Here is a 20,435-nt window from a genome sequence, read left to right as displayed (position 1 = left end):
TTCCTTCTTGAATAACTGACACAACTAAAACAAATAACTGACAATTTACTAGAGCCATCCTGCTTTGACCATAAATCACTTTTAAGTGATTATATTACTATAAATGAAAGTTTTAAGTGATTATATTACTATAAATGAAAGGTTGATGGTTATTTTTCGCGAACGCGCAAAATAATTGCACGTCAGTATATTACAAGAAAAGAATTTTGTTACACGACGTAATAAGAAGAAAAGAATTTGAGAAAGGTTGATGGTTATATTTGTAATGCCACACATTTTGATGATATAATTACATTTCTAGTAATTTATAAATTATCTATAAAAATGACAGTTAATTAAAGTTTAAATTGAATAGTATCCGCATGAATTATTTGAGAACGGAGTGAGTACATTGTCGTGTTCATATATCACCCTCCGTTGAAGAAAAAACAATTCAGACTAAATATCTAGACAAGATATGAAATGTATGTTCAAATTCTTCGTTAGGATTGGATTATTTTTAGGATGAAAAAACTAATTTTAACTATGTACATAGATAAAATGCCTGTTCAGGATTGTGTTACTCCATTTTGGAACGCATGGGGGTACTGAATAACCTGCCCGATCGGGCTCGTACGGGCCGGCTTGTGAACTCTAGAAGGCCAACACGTTGGCTAGGCCCACGAGTTTGGGTTTCTTCCCCTTCTCTTCTCCGGGCATCACAGGATCGAGGCGATACCGGAGGAGCCCCCGCCATCGGCCATCCTCCTTCGCGTCGCGCCTCCGGATCCCGAGCTTCCAGAAAGCCGACCGGTTCGTCGGCCGGTCGCCGGAGATGGAAGCCAATCACGCCTCGCGGGGGCGCCGCACCGTATGCCTCTCCTCTCCTCTCCCTCCTGCTTCTCTGTGACGCGAGGCGTTTCAGATCCGCGTCTCGTTTGTATCTGGGATTTGAGGCTCAAATTTGTGTTGGGGTTTGTGTGCGCGTTTGTCTGGCAGCTGGAGGAGATCCGGCAGAAGAGAGCCGCCGAGAGGATGCAGCAGCAGCACAACCCGGCCGCCGCGGCGTCCCTTGTCGACCCTTACGGTTGGTCCATCCCTCTCTTCCCCTGGAACAGTTCGTAGTTCAGTGCTAATCTTGTGGGCTTAATGGCGATTGTTTTCTGTAGGGAACCCAGGAGCCGGAGCTGAGGTTTGCCCCCCTTTCCTTTGTGTCGAATAGTTCGGATGAACATTGATCGTGGCAAGTACGTATCCAAATTCTCATGTTGTTTCTAGACTATAACTAAGGCTTTTGGTATGAATGGTAGCTTCTTGGTCGAGTTAGAGAACTTGAAAATGGGAACATAGCATTGGAGAGGGAAAACCAAATGCTGTTATCCAAGGTATTTTCTCTGCAGTTCAGTATTGTTGTGGTACAGTTACCTGAAGGATGAAGTAGTATTAACAAAGCATAGCTTCGTCTAGATTGCTGAGAAGGAAGTCGAGAAGGATTCCCTCGTTAACCGCTTGAACGACCTTGTGAGTTTCATATTGTGCATTTTAATTTGGTACTTGTGTTGCAGTTTGATGCATATGGCTTACATTTTGCACGCGTTTTACTTTGGGGATTAATTCGCTGTTTGCAGGAGCGGAATATAGTACCCTCCTTGAAAAAGGCTGTGAATGACATTTCTTTGGAGAAAGATGCCGCAGCTGTTGCTAAGGTACTTGACTGTCTTCGTGTTTATGGTATTCACGATTCTGATATGTCTAATCCCCATTATCACTTCTACCTGGTATGCTAAGTAGGAGGATGCTCTCGCACAACTAAGGAGCATGAAGAAACGACTGAAGGAGGCAGAAGAGGAGCAATACAGGGTATTTTGAAAAATTGTGCATCCTTAGTCATATCATTAGTGTGCTAATCTTATGATTTACAGGCAGAAGAGGACTCTGCATCATTGAGAGCACAGTTAAATACCCTGCAGCAGCAAGTAATGAGCAACTCTTATACTGGATTTCCAGTTGGTGTATCAAATGAGCACATTCTTGCTATGGAAAAGGAGGTAGAAAATTTGCAGGCTCAGCTGAAGGTAGGTCATTTTGTCTTGCTTCAGTGTTATGCTTGTCCTTATTATTGATTATTCTATCTAAGCAAACTAACATATAAAATGGTTAATGCAGCAAGAATCATTGCTAAGGCAGCAGGAGCAACAGAAACTTTCTGAAGAGTCCCTATTAAGGCAACAAGAGCAACAAAAGCTAACTGGAGAACAGTCTCATGCTGCTTCCTTGGTTGCGGAAAAGAAAGAGTTGGAAGAAAAAATTGCTGCCTTGACGAAGAAAGCATCAGGTGCATATGAAACATATTTTGTAGCTTCATATAGGGTACTCTATCTCTAGTAAACGTGCCATTCAGCATAGTCTTTTACTTCCACATTTGTCATGCTGCTCTGCTTTCCGTTCCTTCAGATATTCCATATTTTACTGGTAAACTGCATGAAATAAGTTTCCCCTACCATGCAGATGAAGCTTCTGAATTTGCTGCACGCAAGGCATTTTCAATGGTAATGTATCGAACAAACTTCAAGTTTTTTGTTTTTCCATGAGTTAAGATTTTGCCAAGGTAAATACTTCATGTGTTAGTCCATAGTTATCAAGGACTCAAAAGTAAAACTGAGATGAGATCTTGCATTACAACAGGCTAGGTGGACACCTGTAAGCCTGAATGCCCTTGTCTTAATTCAAAATTTTCAGGGGTGATTAGAAACTTGTAATGCTAAGTGTTCGCCGTAATCTTCTTGCTGGGCTCGAATCAATCTTAAACTGTACTGGCCATTTTTTAATTATGCAGGAAGATAGGGAAAAACTTGAAAGCCAATTGCATGATATGGCTTTGATGGTTGAGAGGCTAGAGGGCAGCCGCCAAAAGTTGTTAATGGAGGTGTTTGATGCTGCCTTCCTTTTCTTTGAACAAAATAAGTTCCCAATGAGCTGGCTAAGTTTTGGATTGTGTTTGACAGATTGATTCTCAATCATCAGAAATAGAAAAGCTGTTTGAGGAGAACTCAGCCTTGTCTACTTCATACCAAGAAGCTGTAGCTGTTACAATGCAATGGGAAAACCAGGTGTGCTGTTATCAGTCATTTCATGCATGGAGAGACAAACATTTATCATTTATGGATGATACCAGCATCTTGCGTGTTCAATTAATCACAATTTCCAGGTAAAAGATTGTCTCAAGCAAAATGAAGAGCTACGCTCTCACTTAGAGAAGTTAAGACTTGAGCAAGCTACTCTATTGAAAACAAGTAATACCACTATCCAGCCAGATGGGCAGAACGAGACCAGCATTTCATTCCCGCCAGAGTTTGTAACTGAGAATCTCTCCCTAAAGGTTGATTGCTGGAGCTGTCGAGAATATTTTCTTGTCTATACCATGACTAGTCAAATCTATTTATTGTCATGTCATTGGTTTACAACTGCATATTTCATTGTCTACAGGATCAGCTCATCAAAGAACAGAGCAGATCCGAGGGGTTGTCGGCAGAAATAATGAAACTTTCAGCTGAACTCAGAAAAGCGGTGCAAGCGCAGAATAACCTCGCACGCCTGTAAGTATACTATTATTGTTTGTCCGATTCTGCATTTTATTTTCCCCTCTGTTTGGTGAAATTTAACTGTTGCCATCACTTATGCAGATATAGACCTGTGTTAAGAGGCATAGAGAGCAACTTAATGAAAATGAAACAAGAAACATATGCAACGATCCAGTAATTTTGGATGACCGATTATTTTCCCCCCTTACCTGCCTACACACAAAAGGCAGAGCTTACAGCAAGTAACGATCATTTGTAGAGTTACAATCAACTATAGTCAACATTGTTGTACGTGTACATTCGGTTCACTGTTGTATTATATTGGAAATGGGGGCAGTAACAAATGAACGAGTACACCCGCCACCGGACTTTGGAATCAGATTTGCTTGTGTTGAAATTAAAACTATTAAGGGGGCTGTTATACCACGGTTTTCTGTTCTGGAACGGTACGATGGTATGATATAAGTAGTACTCCTAGGTATTAAGTCTTATGCCTGTTGGTACTAGATTGGTACATATAGGTATTGGCGCCTGTTAAGTACAAAACCTACAACAAATTGATGATATTCATAGGGTAACAAATCTGACGTGCTTGTTGGCGTCGTCATCTTTGCAGTCCATTCTAAAACATTTTATTTGAGAATTGATTCAATTCAAATTAAATTTCTACAAAGACCATACATTTGGAAGAACCTCTTGTGGGGTTTTAGTTTTGAATTTAACATGTAGTAGATTGTATTTTTAAAGAAAAAACATTTAAACTGACCTCTTTTAATGCATTTTAAATTCCTAAGACAACAAATCCGGATAGGTGGCTGTCAGATTCGTTGTCATTAGATTGTTTACCATACTTACCTAAGTTTTTTTTTTTTTGGATGAAGGGACACCATTGACTTTTAACATGATGTTTGACCATTCAATTTATAAAAAAATAGGGTAAATATGCTAAAATATAAATCAGACTTAAAATTCATTTAACGATAAAACAAGCCACCTCAAACCAGATCGCTCGTGTCGGCAGCTCGAGGTTACCATAGGGCTCTGGTTTCAGGTGGACTCTTTTCTGTCTGAGAGGTGGTAGATACTTTTTTTTTTTTGGTTCCTGGTGGATTTTGCCCCTTTAGTTCGCTTCTAGATTTTTCATTGAATTGGTTGTTGGATCAAACCAGATTGAAAGGATATGAAGGATCTGGATGTTATGTTGACACTCAATAGTCTCTAGAATTTATTTATTTTTCTTTTTTTTTGAACCGGCTTGTCATACAATTCACACAAATTGGGAGAGAGGAGAAGCAACACGTGTCAACAAACTATTGCTTGCCACATCCACCAATCACAAGCCGGCAGAACTACCGACGTTAGAAATACAGGGTCTGTTCGGTACTGCTAGTGGACAGCCAGCCACAGTATAATACAATGAAGAGCATGTTTAGGTTGTAGCCAAAATAAATCTTAGCAATACTAAAATTTTGACAAGATGACAATATTGCCAAAATTTTGGCAGGACTTCTTATGTATTTACCAAATTTGACAACAAACTAAAAGTAGCCAAAATTTTAGCAATTTTACCAAAAAAAATTTTATGTTTGAAAATAGCATCAAAGTGAACAGGCCCGAAGATATATGGTGGCAGCTGCCGCTGCTGTACAGCCGTGGTATAGGGCAGCCGAACAAGCCCATAGATAGATATTCATAGGGTACCAAATCTTCCAATTCTGATACCTATTGGTACCAGATTTGATATTCATATGTATCGGATCATAGGTTACAAGGCCTATGTGTAGCACTTTCGATGATTTAATACTCCTTCCGTTTCGAAATAAATAAACTCATTATGTCCACATTCACGTACATAAACTCATTGTCCTTTGTTATTTTGGGATGGAGGTAATCCTAGGTACGAAGATGATACTATGCAGGTATGGATGGTGAGCAGCTACAACTCAGTTTATTACTCCCACCATCCCAAAAATATAAAGGATTAGTTGGATTGTACTATCTCCCTAAAATCTCCGTTGGAGAGTACTCTCTCCGTCTAAAAAAAAGAAAAACCCTGGGTTGTTGGAGAGTACTCTCTCCGTCCAAAAAAAAGAAAAACCCTGGGTTTCTGTGTCTAACGTTTAACTGTTCGTCTTATATGAAATTTTTTTATAATTAGTGTTTTATTGTTGTTAAATGATAGAACATAATTAATACTTTATACGTGACTTGTCTTTTTAATTTTTTTTAAATAAGACGGACGATCAAACGCTGAACACGGAAACACGCTGGACACATAAACCTAAAAGTTGTCTTTTTTTTCTTTTTGGACGGAGGGATTGTCTTTTTTTTCTTTTTGGACAGAAGGAGTAGTATACAACGTACTAGTGGCTTTTATTTATTCTCATTTTAGGTAAAGTGACACTCCATACGGGCAGAATTTGACAGGTGAAGACACGTGCATCATGGTATAGCTGGCATAAGAATCTGGAGTCTGGCAAAGAAATCACCACCCAGCCTCCCACGACAGATGCAAGGCTCACCCACGTTTGCTGTTTAAGGCTGCGTTCTTTCTTCTTCTCAACAGTGATTACGGAAAACGGAGCGATCCATTAGCACATGATTAATTAAGTATCTGCTATTCTTTTTAAAAAAAATGGACTAATATGATTTTTTTAAGTAACTTTCGTATAGAAACTTTTTACAGAAAAATGCACCGTTTAGTAGTTTGAAAAGCGTGCTAACGGAAAACGAGGCCGACTAGCCTGAAAAGAACGCAGCCTAAACATTGAGTGGGACACATGGAAGGAAACACCATGACAAAATAAGTATACAATGTAGATCACGCAGCACCTGTCAAGCTGGTCCAGTTTACAGGATAAACCATTCATTAGCCTTTCCAGAGGACTTCTAGACTCTAGAATTGCAGTTCGCAAATGCTTAAAGGTTCAATCATCCAGTACATTCTAGAATTGCAGTTCGCAAATTGTTGCCATTGGCAATATTAGCACGCTATAGAAAACAAGATAAAAACTCATCCAATTTTGCTTACAAGCAACAGAAAACACGGGCTTGCATAAGTAAAGTTGTTACCTCCATACAAGTGATACATGTGCTTTTAAATAGTGAAACTACCAAACAGAAACTCCATATTCAGATTTTTCCTGGCTGCAGAAGGAAACCGCCTCAGGTCAATTGGCAACTTCATCCTTCCATAATCAATATATCTACATCTACAAGATAGTTTCACGCATCATAACAGAAAATGGAAAAAAAATTGGCACTTGCCATGAAGAGTAACCTTCCAGACCAACTGTTAGATATGATATTATTTGGCTTCTCCGGTAGAATTAGCCCAATGTTGCTTCAAGCCTAACGCCTGCACGTTGATGTCTAGATGCATCCACAGGACAGCCTACAGTAGACATGATCATAATTAAGCGCCAACCAGCTGAAACCATAAAATGATGTTTGCAGTATCATATCTGACTAACACGAGCAGAACATTTGTGATGGTTGATTATCTGCCTAACACAAGCAGAACATTTGCCGTACGACTGCACCAGCCTACTTACATGATGAGCTAGGCTCTTGCAAATGAGTTATGGTTGTATATGTGAAATATTCTCCCAAAATTGGTGGTGGGCCCGATTTGCAGTTGTTTCTCTCCACACATTATATTGCCAAATTATGTTTCCAACTATGATGTCACAACTCACAGTTACAGGCCCAGATAAGATTATTTCAATCAATAATTATATCAAAAGGACAAAAAATAGTGTTTTTTTAATAAAAAACCATAAATTAACAACTGTATCGTCTGAAGGGCTCCTAAATTATTCTATTCATATTCACTGAGTGCATAACACCTGCTGGTGAACCAAACCAATAACCTAATGAAATTCCAAGGTTACAATTTGTAACTCAAAGTAGGCACTATGAACTTGACCTGGTATGGCGATTGTCAACAAGGCGACCAGCATAGTCTTTCTGCTTACTCCCTCCATCCCATAAAAAATGAATCTAGGACCGGATGTGACATATTCTAGTACGACATATGTCCAGATTCGTAGTAATAGGATGTGTCACATCCGGTACTAGGTTGGTTTTTTATGGGACAGAGGGAGTACTCCACAAGATTGTGCACAATACAATTGAAGGATTTTATTCTGGAAAATGTTATTGGTGGAAAAACACTAGCAATACTATTATATTGCTTAGTGTAGAACAAGTAATTTTCTGCTAGCAATTTTCCAAAACAAAGTATAATCATGAATAATACATTATATGTTTTTGCGACTGAAGGGAGTACTAACGACTACTCAAAAGATAATGACTACTCAACTAGTGTAATACATACAAAATAGATTTGCGCGGAGGCGACTAGGGATCTATTTTGTATTCCTACCTGCATAACATCAGCAATGGAGAACAAAGCACCTAATCAATTCTTTTACTCTCCATGGACAGGTAGCTTTTTTTTTGTGTACCATATGCTACTGGGATAAAATTCTGATACAGGTATGGCCTATAAGGTAGAGCCAATTTTACTCCGGAGAGAAATATCAAGGCCAACACATACAACAAACTATAAGAAAAACTAAGAACAACTTAACATACTTATAAAATAAAATTTAGTTGTAAGTTATGATACACATTACTACATCAAACATAGAGCAAATACACCATACATTTTAAAACTTTTCAAGTGAATAGTTAAATGCAGCACACAGTAAACATGTTACATTTTCAAGCCACACAAACTATATGGCAAACTTATGGAACAAGGTAATGCAACTGACCTCAGAGTCGCTATGAGCGAAATGGGCTTCACCATTTCACATTTTGTTTGATGCCATAAATTTGCCTTTTCTCTCAGCAGGTTTAAGAATTTGAAAAGAACACATCAAAGTTTCATCAACACTCATCATTGCACCTGCATTATCAAATTCACCACAATAGTTTGGAGCTGAGAATATGGTGACAAGTTGTCTGTCGGCAAAGAACTCATATCCATCCTCAACAACCTGACATCACATGAAATATAAATATGATCACCTCAGTTGACCAAAAAAAATACTGAAAGGAAAAGATGTTGCATTAAAATTGTACCTGATGTGCCCGGCAAATAAGATCAAGGTCATGTTTTTCCAGGAATTCTGAAACTTTGTCAGCACCAAAAGTGTATGAGACCCCCCTATCATTCATGCCCCAACCTTGAACGTCTTTTCCTGGATCTGACCAAAGTAGGTCGCATAGCAGACCTGTATCCGGTACATCAGTAGGACGGGGCAAGCTCTTTATCTCATCTAAATGTGTCAGATCAGGAGAGAGGCCACCATGCATGCATAATATTTTATCATCAATTAGCGCAGCCACAGGGAGACAGTTAAAACAATCAGTGAAGACCTTCCATAGACGCACATTAAATCGGCGTTTGCATTCATCATAAAATCCATATATCCTGTTTATTGATGCACACTCATGATTGCCTCTGAGAAGAAAAAAATTCTCCGGGTACTTGATTTTGTATGCAAGGAGGAGGCATATTGTTTCCAAACTTTGTTTGCCTCGATCAACATAATCACCTAAGAATAGATAATTGGCTTCTGGGGGAAAACCACCATACTCAAAAAGCCTTAGAAGGTCACTGTACTGACCATGGATGTCACCTGGATACCAAATGACAAGTGAAAAAAAAGTTAAATACACACCTTAGAGCCACCAGCTACAAATTTACAGGCTCACTACAGATTGAAACTCCCCAAGAAGGCGCTAAGTAGAAATGAGCTCAACATTATTTTGGACTCCAATAAACACAACCCTTTTTTTAGATGAATACAACACAAACAGGTGCTGTAGTAGATAATATAAAAGAGTAAATTTCAGATAACTGCAACTATTTTGTCAAAATTATCAATTTACTGCAACTTTATCTAGACACTTCAGAGAATTGCAACAATAGCGTACGATTTTATCAGAAAACTGCAATTTTATTTGCCTGGCAAGTTTTAGTCGCACCTGTCATACACACAAAGGGGGGCTAAAGGTGCGGTTTTGTGATAAATCGTTTGCTATTGTGTGAAATACCCATCTAAAGTTGTAGCAAAGCAATGGTTTTGATAAATTAATTGCAGTTTATGAAATTCACTCTAATTTAGGAGAATTATTGCACAGAGCATTAGCACCCTATTTAGCTCATGTAGCGTGCCTCCAATACCCTCGTCACACACTATGCCACACCATGCTCTCCCACTTATCCGTTCCATTCCGCTACTACCTCCATCCCAAAATATAACAACTCTTAGCTATGAATTTGGACAAGTGGTTGTCCAGATTCATAGCTAAAACTTGCTATATTTTGGGACATAGTGAGTTTACTAGCGCACCATAACCATATCCCCACCCCTTGGCAAGCGGTGCCTCCACGGCGGAGATCAACTGCAAATCGATGGCGACTGTGGCAGTGTGCTACAGATTGGAAGCGAGGCAGAGGTTCCAACGCAAGCAAAGCCCAAGGTGGAGGTTGGGTCAAGGACGAGGCCATCGGCGACAGATCTGCGCAATCAACGCAATCCGTGCTATCTGCTCCTCTCGTGCTTCCCTACTTCACCGACCTCGCCAAGCTCCTCCATCTCCGTCAGCGGGAGGAGCAGGGAGGAAACTGGCCCCTCCTGGGAGATCTGCAGCCAAGGACACTACTATGGTGAGGTTAGCCGTCGGTGTAAGATTTACTCGTCTTTTTTTTGTTGTCCGGAAGATCGGAGTAAATATGTTACTAATCACAACATCACTAATGAACCTAAACGCAAAGACAAGACGAATGTGTATAATTTCTTTTACCACTGATCCACCTTAATAGGGAGTGGGTTTTTTAATTGAACTTATAGAAGTATTTTTTTACTCAGATGACATACAGTATTTTTTATAAAAAAAAGAATAAATCTCAAAGTTGTAATTATTTTACTCGGACCAGAGAGAGATGCAGAAGTGGACGGACTTAAAAAGCAGGAGGGCGGCAGGGGATACCAGGATAGTAACTTTTTATTCAGATAAAAGACGGGATCACGGGAGAGGGGATGCCGAAGTGGAGGGACAGGAACAGAAAAAAAAACAGGATGGTTGCTGGGAACGGAAAAGGAGGCACTAGCTTACGGGATGATTAGTGCTACCGCTAATATAGATAATCTCATTTTCATGATTACAATGTTTCACCGAATATGATGCAATGCCAGCAATTCAACAGCAGAGGATAAAAATACTAACAATACATGAAAGTAGCAAATAAATAGTCTACCAACTGGTGTTCTCAATGAGCAAATGCTCAGTAGATCGTATTGCTAAGGAAACTACTGCAGAATTACGAATTCATGGTTGGGAATTTCAATACGGCTGCAAACCTGGAAGTGGTTACAGCTGCCCACATTTACTATTAACTCACTGACCACAGAAAATCAAGTCAACAAACTTGAAGTCATTTTCAAATTGGCATGTACAAAGTGGTTGACGTTTCATCATTAATCAGTGTCATCAGGAGAAAACAATTCAACATGACCCTATCTACACTCTGCCGTGCCTAACTAGATGTTGTTACAAATCATCTATGGACGAACAGTTGTCAGGACAGATAGGTTTAATTATCTAGTAGAATCAGATGGCGCTAGACAATAGAAGCTGCTGTGCACACGAACAATACCGAAAATTAAAATATCAAGCGAACTAATAAAATTTGAAATAACACAGTCAGAATTAAAGGAAATCTCACTCAGCCCTTGTGAATGTGCTCGTTTTGAAAATGTTCACGAAACAACCTGTTCAATAAAAATCTACCTCACGAGAACTACAATCGAGAAAAAAGTTGCAAAAAAAATAGATAACGCCCTTGACCATACTTTCCAAGAGAGACAGATTGATGCTAGCCTTGTTCAAGGCCGCGACACAGAGAAGCAGTCTCCCCCACAATACACCAGCTTTCGGCCGCGCGGCCAAAGCAGATCTACACGACGGCGGGAGAGGGTTTGGGGGGGGGGGGGGGGGGGGGGCGAGCACGTACCGCAGATCTTGATGGGCGCCTCGAGCTCGAGGAGATTGGGCTGGCTGAGGAAGATTTCTCGGGATACAGTGCAGAGCTGGCGGATCTCCGACTCGGAGAGCTGCACCTGCTTCCCCGGGCGCGCCGTCCGCACCTCGAGCAGGCGGCGGATGATATCGTCGAGGAGGACGGCGTCCATCCCGCCGCCGCCCTGCCCTCCCGCCCCCGGTGCCGCCGCCATCCCCTCCCTCCCCTTGGGCACCTGGAGAGATCGGCGGAGTTAGGGTTTCGGCTCTGCGGGGGGAGGAGGAGGGGGTGGAGGAGGCGGTGGGAGGTGTTTTACGCGGCCGAGGAGGAGAGAGAGAGAGAGATTGGGCGGTGGGCCGCCGCTGGCTAGATAAACTCGCCTCGCCCTCGCCGCTGGCTCGTTTGTACTACGTGTATTTTCCTTTCCTTTTCTTTATTTTATTATTTCGTTTTACTTCTCGAAAAGAAATTCTCTTTTTGAGGTGGTGGCGCGGTGTGGGGTCCTCGGTCTCCAATTTGGCGGAAGCGCCAACGGCCACCACGTAATATGCAGGTATACTAGCACCTCCTTATTATGTCATGATCCACCTCTGATCTTTTCTTTGCACAAATCCTATACCCGCCTGTGGTTTTACCGTAGAAAACAACGAAAAATGCATTTATCCGTTCAGAAATTAGCGTTGTTGAAAGAAGGATGGACCCAACAACACAGGAACAAAGAGAGAAAAATACACGTCGAGCAGTTTTTATCTAATGGATATTCTTGTGACATCTTTATAGACACACATGCTATACACCCTGATTTCGTCGATGGTCTTGCTCAATAGGCGTGGTACTCTTTTGTTCCGCTCACATCATATCCCTCAAATCACTAGCATATGAATTAATTTCATGATCTACGTTTTATGCTTTTCTCCTTGTGATGTTCGCCTAATCCACCAATTCACCAATGTATCATCTTTGCCATGCGTGTTTGCGATGTCATGTCTTACTCCTTGTAAAGTTCATTCCCACATTTGCCGCACGACATTACAGTCTTTACAGCGGTGTTGCATACTTTTCAAGTTCCAATAGTAGAATTGACAGAAGTGATTGTTGAGCCATTGTCTAATTTGCAGCTTATCGGCCATCCAGATCTCTTTTTTTTGCAATAGCAGCCAACCAGAGTTCTCGCACTTTGAAGGTGCCCAGCTCTGATTTGAGGTGTTATTCTCACTGACAAGGGAAAATGCATGTGGATATGTAGAAGAAAGAAGGGTTTCCGCTGCATTTCAGGGGCATGGAAATTTATATAATTTTATTCAACTTTAGTCGAAGAAAAGAACAGGGTCATAGTTTTTCAGTTGGCTAAAACTACATTGTCAGATATATGGGTCCGGGGGTATGCGAAGTGTGGGGAATCTACCTTTCTATCCTGCTATGTGTCCCTACAGCCTAGTCCTGCCCCCGCAGTCCGCGAACCGCAGGAGCGGCCGGGGGGTCGAGGCCTCGGGGTGCCACGTCATGCCCCTCGGGCCCTTGCACCGCTTTGCCCCGAGGCCCTCGCCCAGCCGCCATTTGGCGGGGGGAGCGAGCGAGGAGGGGGCCCAGGCTGAGCCTCCTTTAATGAGCGCAACGCCCCAACTGCCCCCTGTCGCATTTAATACAGTGAGGCAGACGTGCGGCGTGCTAAGCTGACGCGCCATAGTCAAGAATGACCGGTCTGTGACCGGCCTGACGCCGGTCACGTCTGACTGGATCGACAACCGTGCTCCCACGTCGCGTCTGCTTCCGGCGGAGTGGAGGTACGTATGACCCGTCCCATCGGAGGGTCATTCGGACGGCAGCCACCACAAGTCTTCACCTATTAATAAGGGAATGACAGGGTTGTCCCCCGTGTCAGGCGAGGGACGGCGTTGGGCCCCACTCAAGGACAAGCTGTGGCTTAGCTTCCAGGCGAAGGCACGGGTCGAGTTCCAGTCAAGATAGGGTGGGTCCCCACCCGAAAGAAGAGTAGGTAGAGGCGGTGCATGTGGTATCCCCTTGAGGTGTAAAAGGAGGACCTTGCCCACCGAGAGAGGGGGACGACCCTCAAAGAACTTGAGCTCTAGGAGAAGAGTGTTCTCCTGAGTTTAGGAACCCTTGTAACTCTCAATCTAAATCCCAAACACAGGAGTAGGGTATTACGCCTCTCAGCGGCCCAAACCTGTATAATTTGATTGTGTGCGAGCTAGCTAGTAGCCTTAGGGACGGACACGTGGTTTCTAGAGGTGAGCTTCTTCCCCCGGCCGAACTCATGAAAGGGGGGTCTCACGACCTCCCGCTAGAGAGGATCATCCCTCGACATACATATTGCTAAGCCTACACTAAATTTAATTTAGTGCTATGCATTCTGCAAGTTTTGTTCATTCTAGCCCTGATTTTGTCGTTGTAGATTTATGTTTATCCAAGTTGGATACTTTTACATGTATTTATTTATAACTTGATAATTTATTCCATGTTAGGTCAGTGCAATTTTTTGTTTAATCTTTTATTTGTGAAAATAAAGGATTTTCTTTTGAATAATTAATAGTGGGAATGATAAGAGCCATTGGATTGTCATCCAAGGGATGAGAAAAGTGACTGACACTCCCAAGAAAAAAATGGAAGTTTTCATGCCCCTGCATGATGATTTGTACCAAGGTTGTGTTTAGTTCCACGTCAAAATTGGAAGTTTGACTAAAATTGGAAGTTTGAAGAAAAAAGTTGAAAATTTATGTGTGTAGGAAAATTTTTGCCGTGTTTAGTTCTGTTAGAATAGGTGTCGAATATACTAGTTCTATTTGGTTACAATTGGACTTGGAGCTGTAATAGGTGTTAGAGGGTGGAGTTAGAGTCGAACTCTGTAACCCGTCATCTCTCTAAAATAGAGAGGGGGGCACCACAATGTAACTATGGCAACTACAATATATCGTAGACACGCAGGGAGAGGATGGCGACGAGGCCATAGACTCGTAGCGGCTAGGAGCTATATTGGTTGGGGAGGAGCGCCCATAATCAGAGCCCCGGGGATGTATGCTTCGGCTGAACCTCGTTAACAAATATCGTGTGTTCCTATGTCGTCATCTGGCATGTTGTTAACGATGAAATTTGGTAAGCCCAAAGTCATCATCAGCTTAGAGTCAGTATTGGCTTCAGAGTTATGGAATCATCCAATGGGAGTCGTCAAATCTCCAACAACCGTGTTCTCGATGGAGTCGGATCAACTAAGGGGAATTTATCCAGAAGAGTCCGAGTTCAAGAAAGATGCAGCATGGCAGTTTATCTATTAATTAGGAATAGTTTGTTAGTTTCCTTTTATCTTTAGGAAAGTGTGTTTAGTGTCCGATAAGGACTTTATGTTTTCCTTTTATCTTTAGGAAAGTTTCTTTCTTGTCCGACAAGGACTTGTATCAACCCATGGGTATAAATATGTACACCTGGGGTCTATGTAATTTATCACACAGATCAATACAACTACTCTTGGCGCATTGCCACCCTCTTTCCCGAGGTTTTTACTTATCATCCGACGGAACTTGGCACCTGACGCGGGGCTGCATCGGTTTTCGATCTCTGGCGAAGGGGTAAGTCCTACGTTTCGTCGGCCCTGGTGAATCTGTCGGCTATATTGGTGTTGTTCAAGGCTGCATCGCTTCGATCTCTTGGATCGCTCTGGTTTGGTTGATATATCCGCCTACCTGATATCTCAATTCTATCTCTAATTGTATTATGTTTAGAGACACATCGGTTTAGTTGGGATTGTCTTAGTTAGGTTCGATCTTCTGTCTTAGCCGATATATCTCTACGATCACAGTGCTGTTCTAAATAGATTTGTTATATCCATCACATTAGATAGATCTATCGGCTCACCGAGTATTAGATTATCATATACAATCTCGTGCTGCATCGGTTAGGTTCGACCTACTATATTGTTGTTGATAATATAAGTCTTATTAAGCCGATAGGTTCATGCTAATATTTTATCGGGGTGCTAGCCGATAAGTTATCTGTACGTTGCATCGGCTTGTAAGGATTGCATATACATATAAGTTGGATTTAGCTGATCGGAACAAAGGTTTCACTATTTAATCTAATCTTGTAGATTTTATGACAATGGACCTACAGCCGATGTATGCTTTAACCTTTGGATTGATGTTTATCTATCATATCATTATTAGCCGATTGGTTTCCACTGGATTATATTGCTATATTATTGTTATTTATCATCATCAGCCGATCGCCTTTATATCATTATTTACATCATATTGTTAGCTGATTGGTTTCTACTGGATTATATTGATATATTATATTATCATCAGTTGATTGCCTTTATATCATTATCTACGTTGGACATATAGCCGATTGATCAAAACCCTATCGCTATCGGCTGGTATCGGCATCGGCTGAGATTGCTCCATCGGCTTGTCAGCCGATCGGCTCATTGATCTATTATTTGAATATCTTGTCAGTTGCAGGATCAAACTAACTGGCACGCCCGCATCTCAGCAACCTGCACTGAAGCTAAGCAGATCTCCCAGGCCAGTGTGTGTTTTTCGTATCAACACATGTCTTAGGTGATCAATGACTGAAGCGATCGGGAAGGTTAGTTGTTGTTCCACTATATCGACTAACTTTAACAAGTTCCAAAGTTTTTTTTCAAACTTCCAACTTTTCTATCACATCAAAACTTTTCTACACACATAAACTTCCAACTTTTCCGTCACATCGTTCCAATTTCAACCAAACTTTTTAATTTTGGTGTGAACTAAACACAACCTTTGATGTGATGGAAAAGTTGGAAGTTTGAAGAAAAAGTTGGGAACTAAACTTGGCCCAAGATGGATTGATGAGTATGGCCGTGTTTAGGCAAGGTTTAGTTTCTAACTTTTTCTTCAAACTTCCAACTTTTCCATCACATCAAAACTTCCCTACCCACACAAACTTCTAACTTTTCCGTCACATCGTTCCAATTTCAATCAAACTTCCAATTTTAGCATGAACTAAAACACACACTTAGTTTCCTTCAAACTTCCAAAATTTATGTCACATCAAATGTTTGGACACATACATAGAGCATTAAATGTGGACGAAAAAAAAATTAATTGCACAGATTGCATGTAAATTACGAGATGAATCTTTTGAGCCTAATTACGCTATGATTTGATAATGTGATGCTACAGTAAATATTTGCTAATGATGGATTAATTAGGCTTAATAAATTTGTCTCACAGTTTACAGGCGGAATCTGTAATTTATTTTATTATTAGTCTACATTTAATACTTTAAATGTGTGTCTGTATACGTAAAAAAAATTGGCATATGAACTATTAAACACGGCCTATGTATAACAGTTAACAAACGGCCTATCTAGTGGTCCAGCTATTATATTCTAGTAGTTCAGAGGCTGTTTGGTTTCCAGGGACTTATTCTAAGTCCTTGTCACATCGGATGTTTGGACACTAATTTGGAGTATTAAACATACACTAATTACAAAACCCATTCCATAAGTTTGGACTAATTCGCGAGACGAATCTTTTGAGTCTAATTACGCCATGATTTTGACAATGTGATGCTACAGTAAACTTTTGATAATTATGGATTAATTAGGCTTAAAAAACTTGTCTCGCGGATTAGCTCTCATTATGAAATTAGTTTTTTTATTAGTCCATGTTTAATACTCTAAATTAGCGTCCAAACATCCGATGTGACATGGGCTAAAAAGTTTTAACCCCATCTTAAACACCCCTTGCTGGCTCCCCTTGCCCATTCCCTACGTAACTCTCTGTGCATTCTATACACTATGAATTCAGTTAGGTGGATGCTTCCATGATACAGCATGTGACTTGCCATGTAAGTTAGTCCATTGGTTAAGACCATCATAGGGTAACCATGACGTGGACTTTTCTTTTCAAAGACAGGGAAATGCTGTTTTCTTGAAGTTCTTTTAGTGCCATAGAATACACTCAAACAGAGGAAGGCAGTCATAGATGGAGGAGGTTCCATTTCAATTCCTGCACACAGCTAACAAAAATACAAATGTATCTGCAGCGAACTAAACTAACTGAGAATACTAGTTAAAAACAGGATTTCAACATCACAGATAACAGAGCAATGTGTAGATCGAATTTGTTTATTTCATTGTGTCGATCGATTTTGGACTATTTTTCTTTTAGACGATAGATGCATCAATGTTACCATTTTGTAAGTGAGAAGCATGGTTGGGGGGGGGGGAGCATTGACTGAAGTGTAAATGCCAACATGGTTGAAACCTGAATTGTAGCCATGCATGGAAGCGTCTCCATCAATTTCCTTTTTTTTTTTGGGTACTCCCTATCCAAAATGGCTCGCTATTTCTCTGCACGCTCTTGTACCACCCTAATTTCCCAGTCGCATCATCGGCAGTTCAAGCATCGTATATTCAGGTCAGATGCTTGCACTTTTGTAATCATGCCAATTAAAGGCAATTTCTGATCAAGAGCGTGCTAACGCACAAACCAATTTGTACGAGCCGAAATTTCCTTAATTATATACCAATATTAGGCTGTGTTCGCTCCAGCGTGTTCCCAACCGGAACATGCGCACGGAAAATGGAACGGTCCATTAGCGCGTGATTAATTAAGTATTAGCTATTTTTTTAAAAAAATGGATCAGTATGATTTTTTAAAACAACTTTTGTATAGAAACTTTTTGCAAAAAAAACGCACCGTTTAGCAGTTTGAAAAGCGTGCGCGCAGAAAACGATGGAGATGAGTTGGAAAACCTAGGGTAAGAACACACCCTTAAACTACCGAATATGAGATAGGGAGCGAGCTTGACTCATATGAGGAAGGAGAAGATACATAAATGAAGTAGGATGGAGATAGGTGAAGAGGATTGTAGAGGTTTGGTGCAGAAATGCGAATTGTCGTGGGATAACTAAGACAAAATTCTCAAATAACGGGATGTACATTGGAGTTTTACAAAATCTGGATGTACATTGGAATTCTACAAAATCTACAGTAAAGTGGTTATATCATGAAAGAAAAATAATATCAGTCCTCTAAACAGTCTAGAATAATTCTTATGGTCCCATTGATATATTGCATTTCTGGTGCATGATAAAACTATTACTAGTACAGTAATTCCTACTCCTACAAAGGTGGAAAAAAAATGGGCAGGACCTCGGTGCTCCGCTCCGATGAAAAGACCACGCTTCCTAATTGCCACGTGTCTACACGAATCTTGGAGCATTGACCTTCTACCTCCAACTCAAGTGCTTAACTTTTCCCCTCATCTCCCCACCTCCATTCCTCAGTTCTCTTTTGACCAGAAGCTCCCTTGCCGCCTTCTCCTTCTTATTGCTGTGTGGGAAGACACGTGGTGTAGAAGCAGCATGCCACGACGCCCAACCGGCACCCATGTTGGTACATGCGCTCCTTGCTAGGGAAGCTATTAAGGTTGACAACTCATGCCCCGACGAATGGAAGAGCTCTCTACCACCGCCGACATCATTGCTGCGCATCAAGCTCTAATCAAAGATTAGACTTCCCACCTGAAAGAAAAAGAGAGGAAGGGAAGTAGTGGAAGTGGTTCAAGTGGAGAGGAGAGAGAGGTAAAAGTTGGGTGAACGAGCTCGATACCTCTTGCGCGTGAAACGTAATACTCCAAAGTCCCAACAATTGGGCCTCTGACAAGGAAGGGAGGCGGGAAGTGGAGAGGAGAGGAGAGGGGCGAAGTTGAGGACTTGAGCTGAGGTAAGCGATGAGTGCTCCAAGATTCGTGTGGACACACATATCAATTAGAAAACAAAGTCTTTTCCATTAGGTGGAAGGACCGAGGTCCTAACTTATTTTCTTCCTGCAAAGGCGATACGAAACCAGCGTCCACAAATAACATATGTGAATATCAGTGCACGAGAGCGCTACATTCCCTTAGGCTACCAAGTTGCAAGTAAGGGTCCCTTTGAATCGCAGGATTCAGAAAACAGAGGAATAGGAAAAACTTAGGAATTGAATGCCATACTTATTGGATTCCTATGGGATTTTGAAACACAGGAAAGTCTTCAAACTGTCGTTTGATTAGCACACAGGAAAAACGTAGGAACCTTAGACACATGAAGAGGAAAACATGAGGTGAGACCTCATGCTTATTTTTCTCCAAAATTGCTCTAGTAAGGTTCATTCCATAGGAATTTCAAAGGAATTGATAGGAAACAATCCTTTCTTTCAAAGGACTCTATAGAATTATTTCTCATAGGATAAAATCCTCTAGAATTTCTATGGTTTTTCCTTTGAATAAAGGGCCTAAACTTTGGCCTTTGTTGCTTTGCTAGGCTACCCACCGCCGCGTCACGCGAGCTCACCATGAGTCCACGGTCCATGGGGCAAAACACCGGGGCGGGCTCCCCCGAACAACGGAAATAATGGGCTGTACACTCGCCGACTCGCGTGCGTGCTGGCGAATGGCGATCGACAGCGGCAGCGGCCAGCTTTCAGGGTCGCACCCTTTTTTTCCCTTTTCTTTTCCCTATCCGAGAAAGGAAGGGAAAAAAATTTTCAGAGCAAACGTACTCCTCCCGCATTGCTAGTCGCAGGCCCAGCGCAGCGCCACCCCCGCCGCCGCTCTGCTCTCCTCCCGTTTCCGCGTAGCATCACCGTCTCTCAGCGAGCACAAAAAGAAAACCAATCCAAAAAAACCAAAAACAAAAAAAAAAAAGCATGCAAATGGAGGGGCATACATTCGCGTTGACACAACGAATCTCTTTCTTTTCCCCTCCCGCCGTTAACACAGAACCGAAAATATTCCCCCCGTGCATCCGCCACTAATGCGCCATCAACTGGCGGCACGGCGACTACCGAATT

At 41.5% G+C, this 20,435-nt stretch overlaps 2 protein-coding genes across 3 annotated transcripts; one reads left to right on the top strand and one right to left on the bottom strand.

Moving 5' to 3' along the window:
* The first annotated feature begins 669 nt into the window (after nt 1–669).
* LOC4332370 (uncharacterized) lies at nt 670–3,986 on the top strand. Its single transcript, XM_015774718.3, has 15 exons — nt 670–850; nt 979–1,066; nt 1,149–1,171; nt 1,290–1,364; nt 1,447–1,500; nt 1,608–1,685; nt 1,771–1,839; nt 1,902–2,054; nt 2,146–2,314; nt 2,488–2,528; nt 2,816–2,905; nt 2,985–3,089; nt 3,188–3,358; nt 3,466–3,575; nt 3,663–3,986. Exons 1-15 carry the CDS (start codon nt 815–817, stop codon nt 3,736–3,738), a joined length of 1,338 nt encoding a protein of 445 aa, XP_015630204.1. The 5' UTR covers nt 670–814; the 3' UTR covers nt 3,739–3,986.
* A 2,476-nt stretch (nt 3,987–6,462) lies between these two features.
* Nucleotides 6,463–11,976, bottom strand: LOC4332369 (serine/threonine-protein phosphatase PP1-like). Of its 2 annotated transcripts, XR_010739770.1 has the most exons (5): nt 11,593–11,976; nt 8,652–9,211; nt 8,342–8,566; nt 6,824–6,954; nt 6,463–6,703 (listed from the first exon to the last, which is right to left on the bottom strand). XR_010739770.1 is itself a non-coding variant. In NM_001402129.1 (4 exons), the coding sequence occupies exons 1-3, from the start codon at nt 11,810–11,812 to the stop codon at nt 8,378–8,380; spliced, it is 969 nt and encodes a 322-aa protein (NP_001389058.1). In that variant the 5' UTR covers nt 11,813–11,976; the 3' UTR covers nt 6,463–6,954; nt 8,342–8,377. The 2 variants fall into 2 exon arrangements, 1 of the variants encoding a protein (NP_001389058.1); NM_001402129.1 differs by having other exon boundaries at nt 6,463–6,954.
* Nucleotides 11,977–20,435: the final 8,459 nt, after the last annotated feature.

This window comes from Oryza sativa, chromosome 3 (assembly GCF_034140825.1).
Source record: "Oryza sativa Japonica Group chromosome 3, ASM3414082v1".
Classification (NCBI taxonomy): domain Eukaryota; kingdom Viridiplantae; phylum Streptophyta; class Magnoliopsida; order Poales; family Poaceae; genus Oryza; species Oryza sativa.
This window is presented reverse-complemented; position numbering and strand designations above follow the sequence as displayed.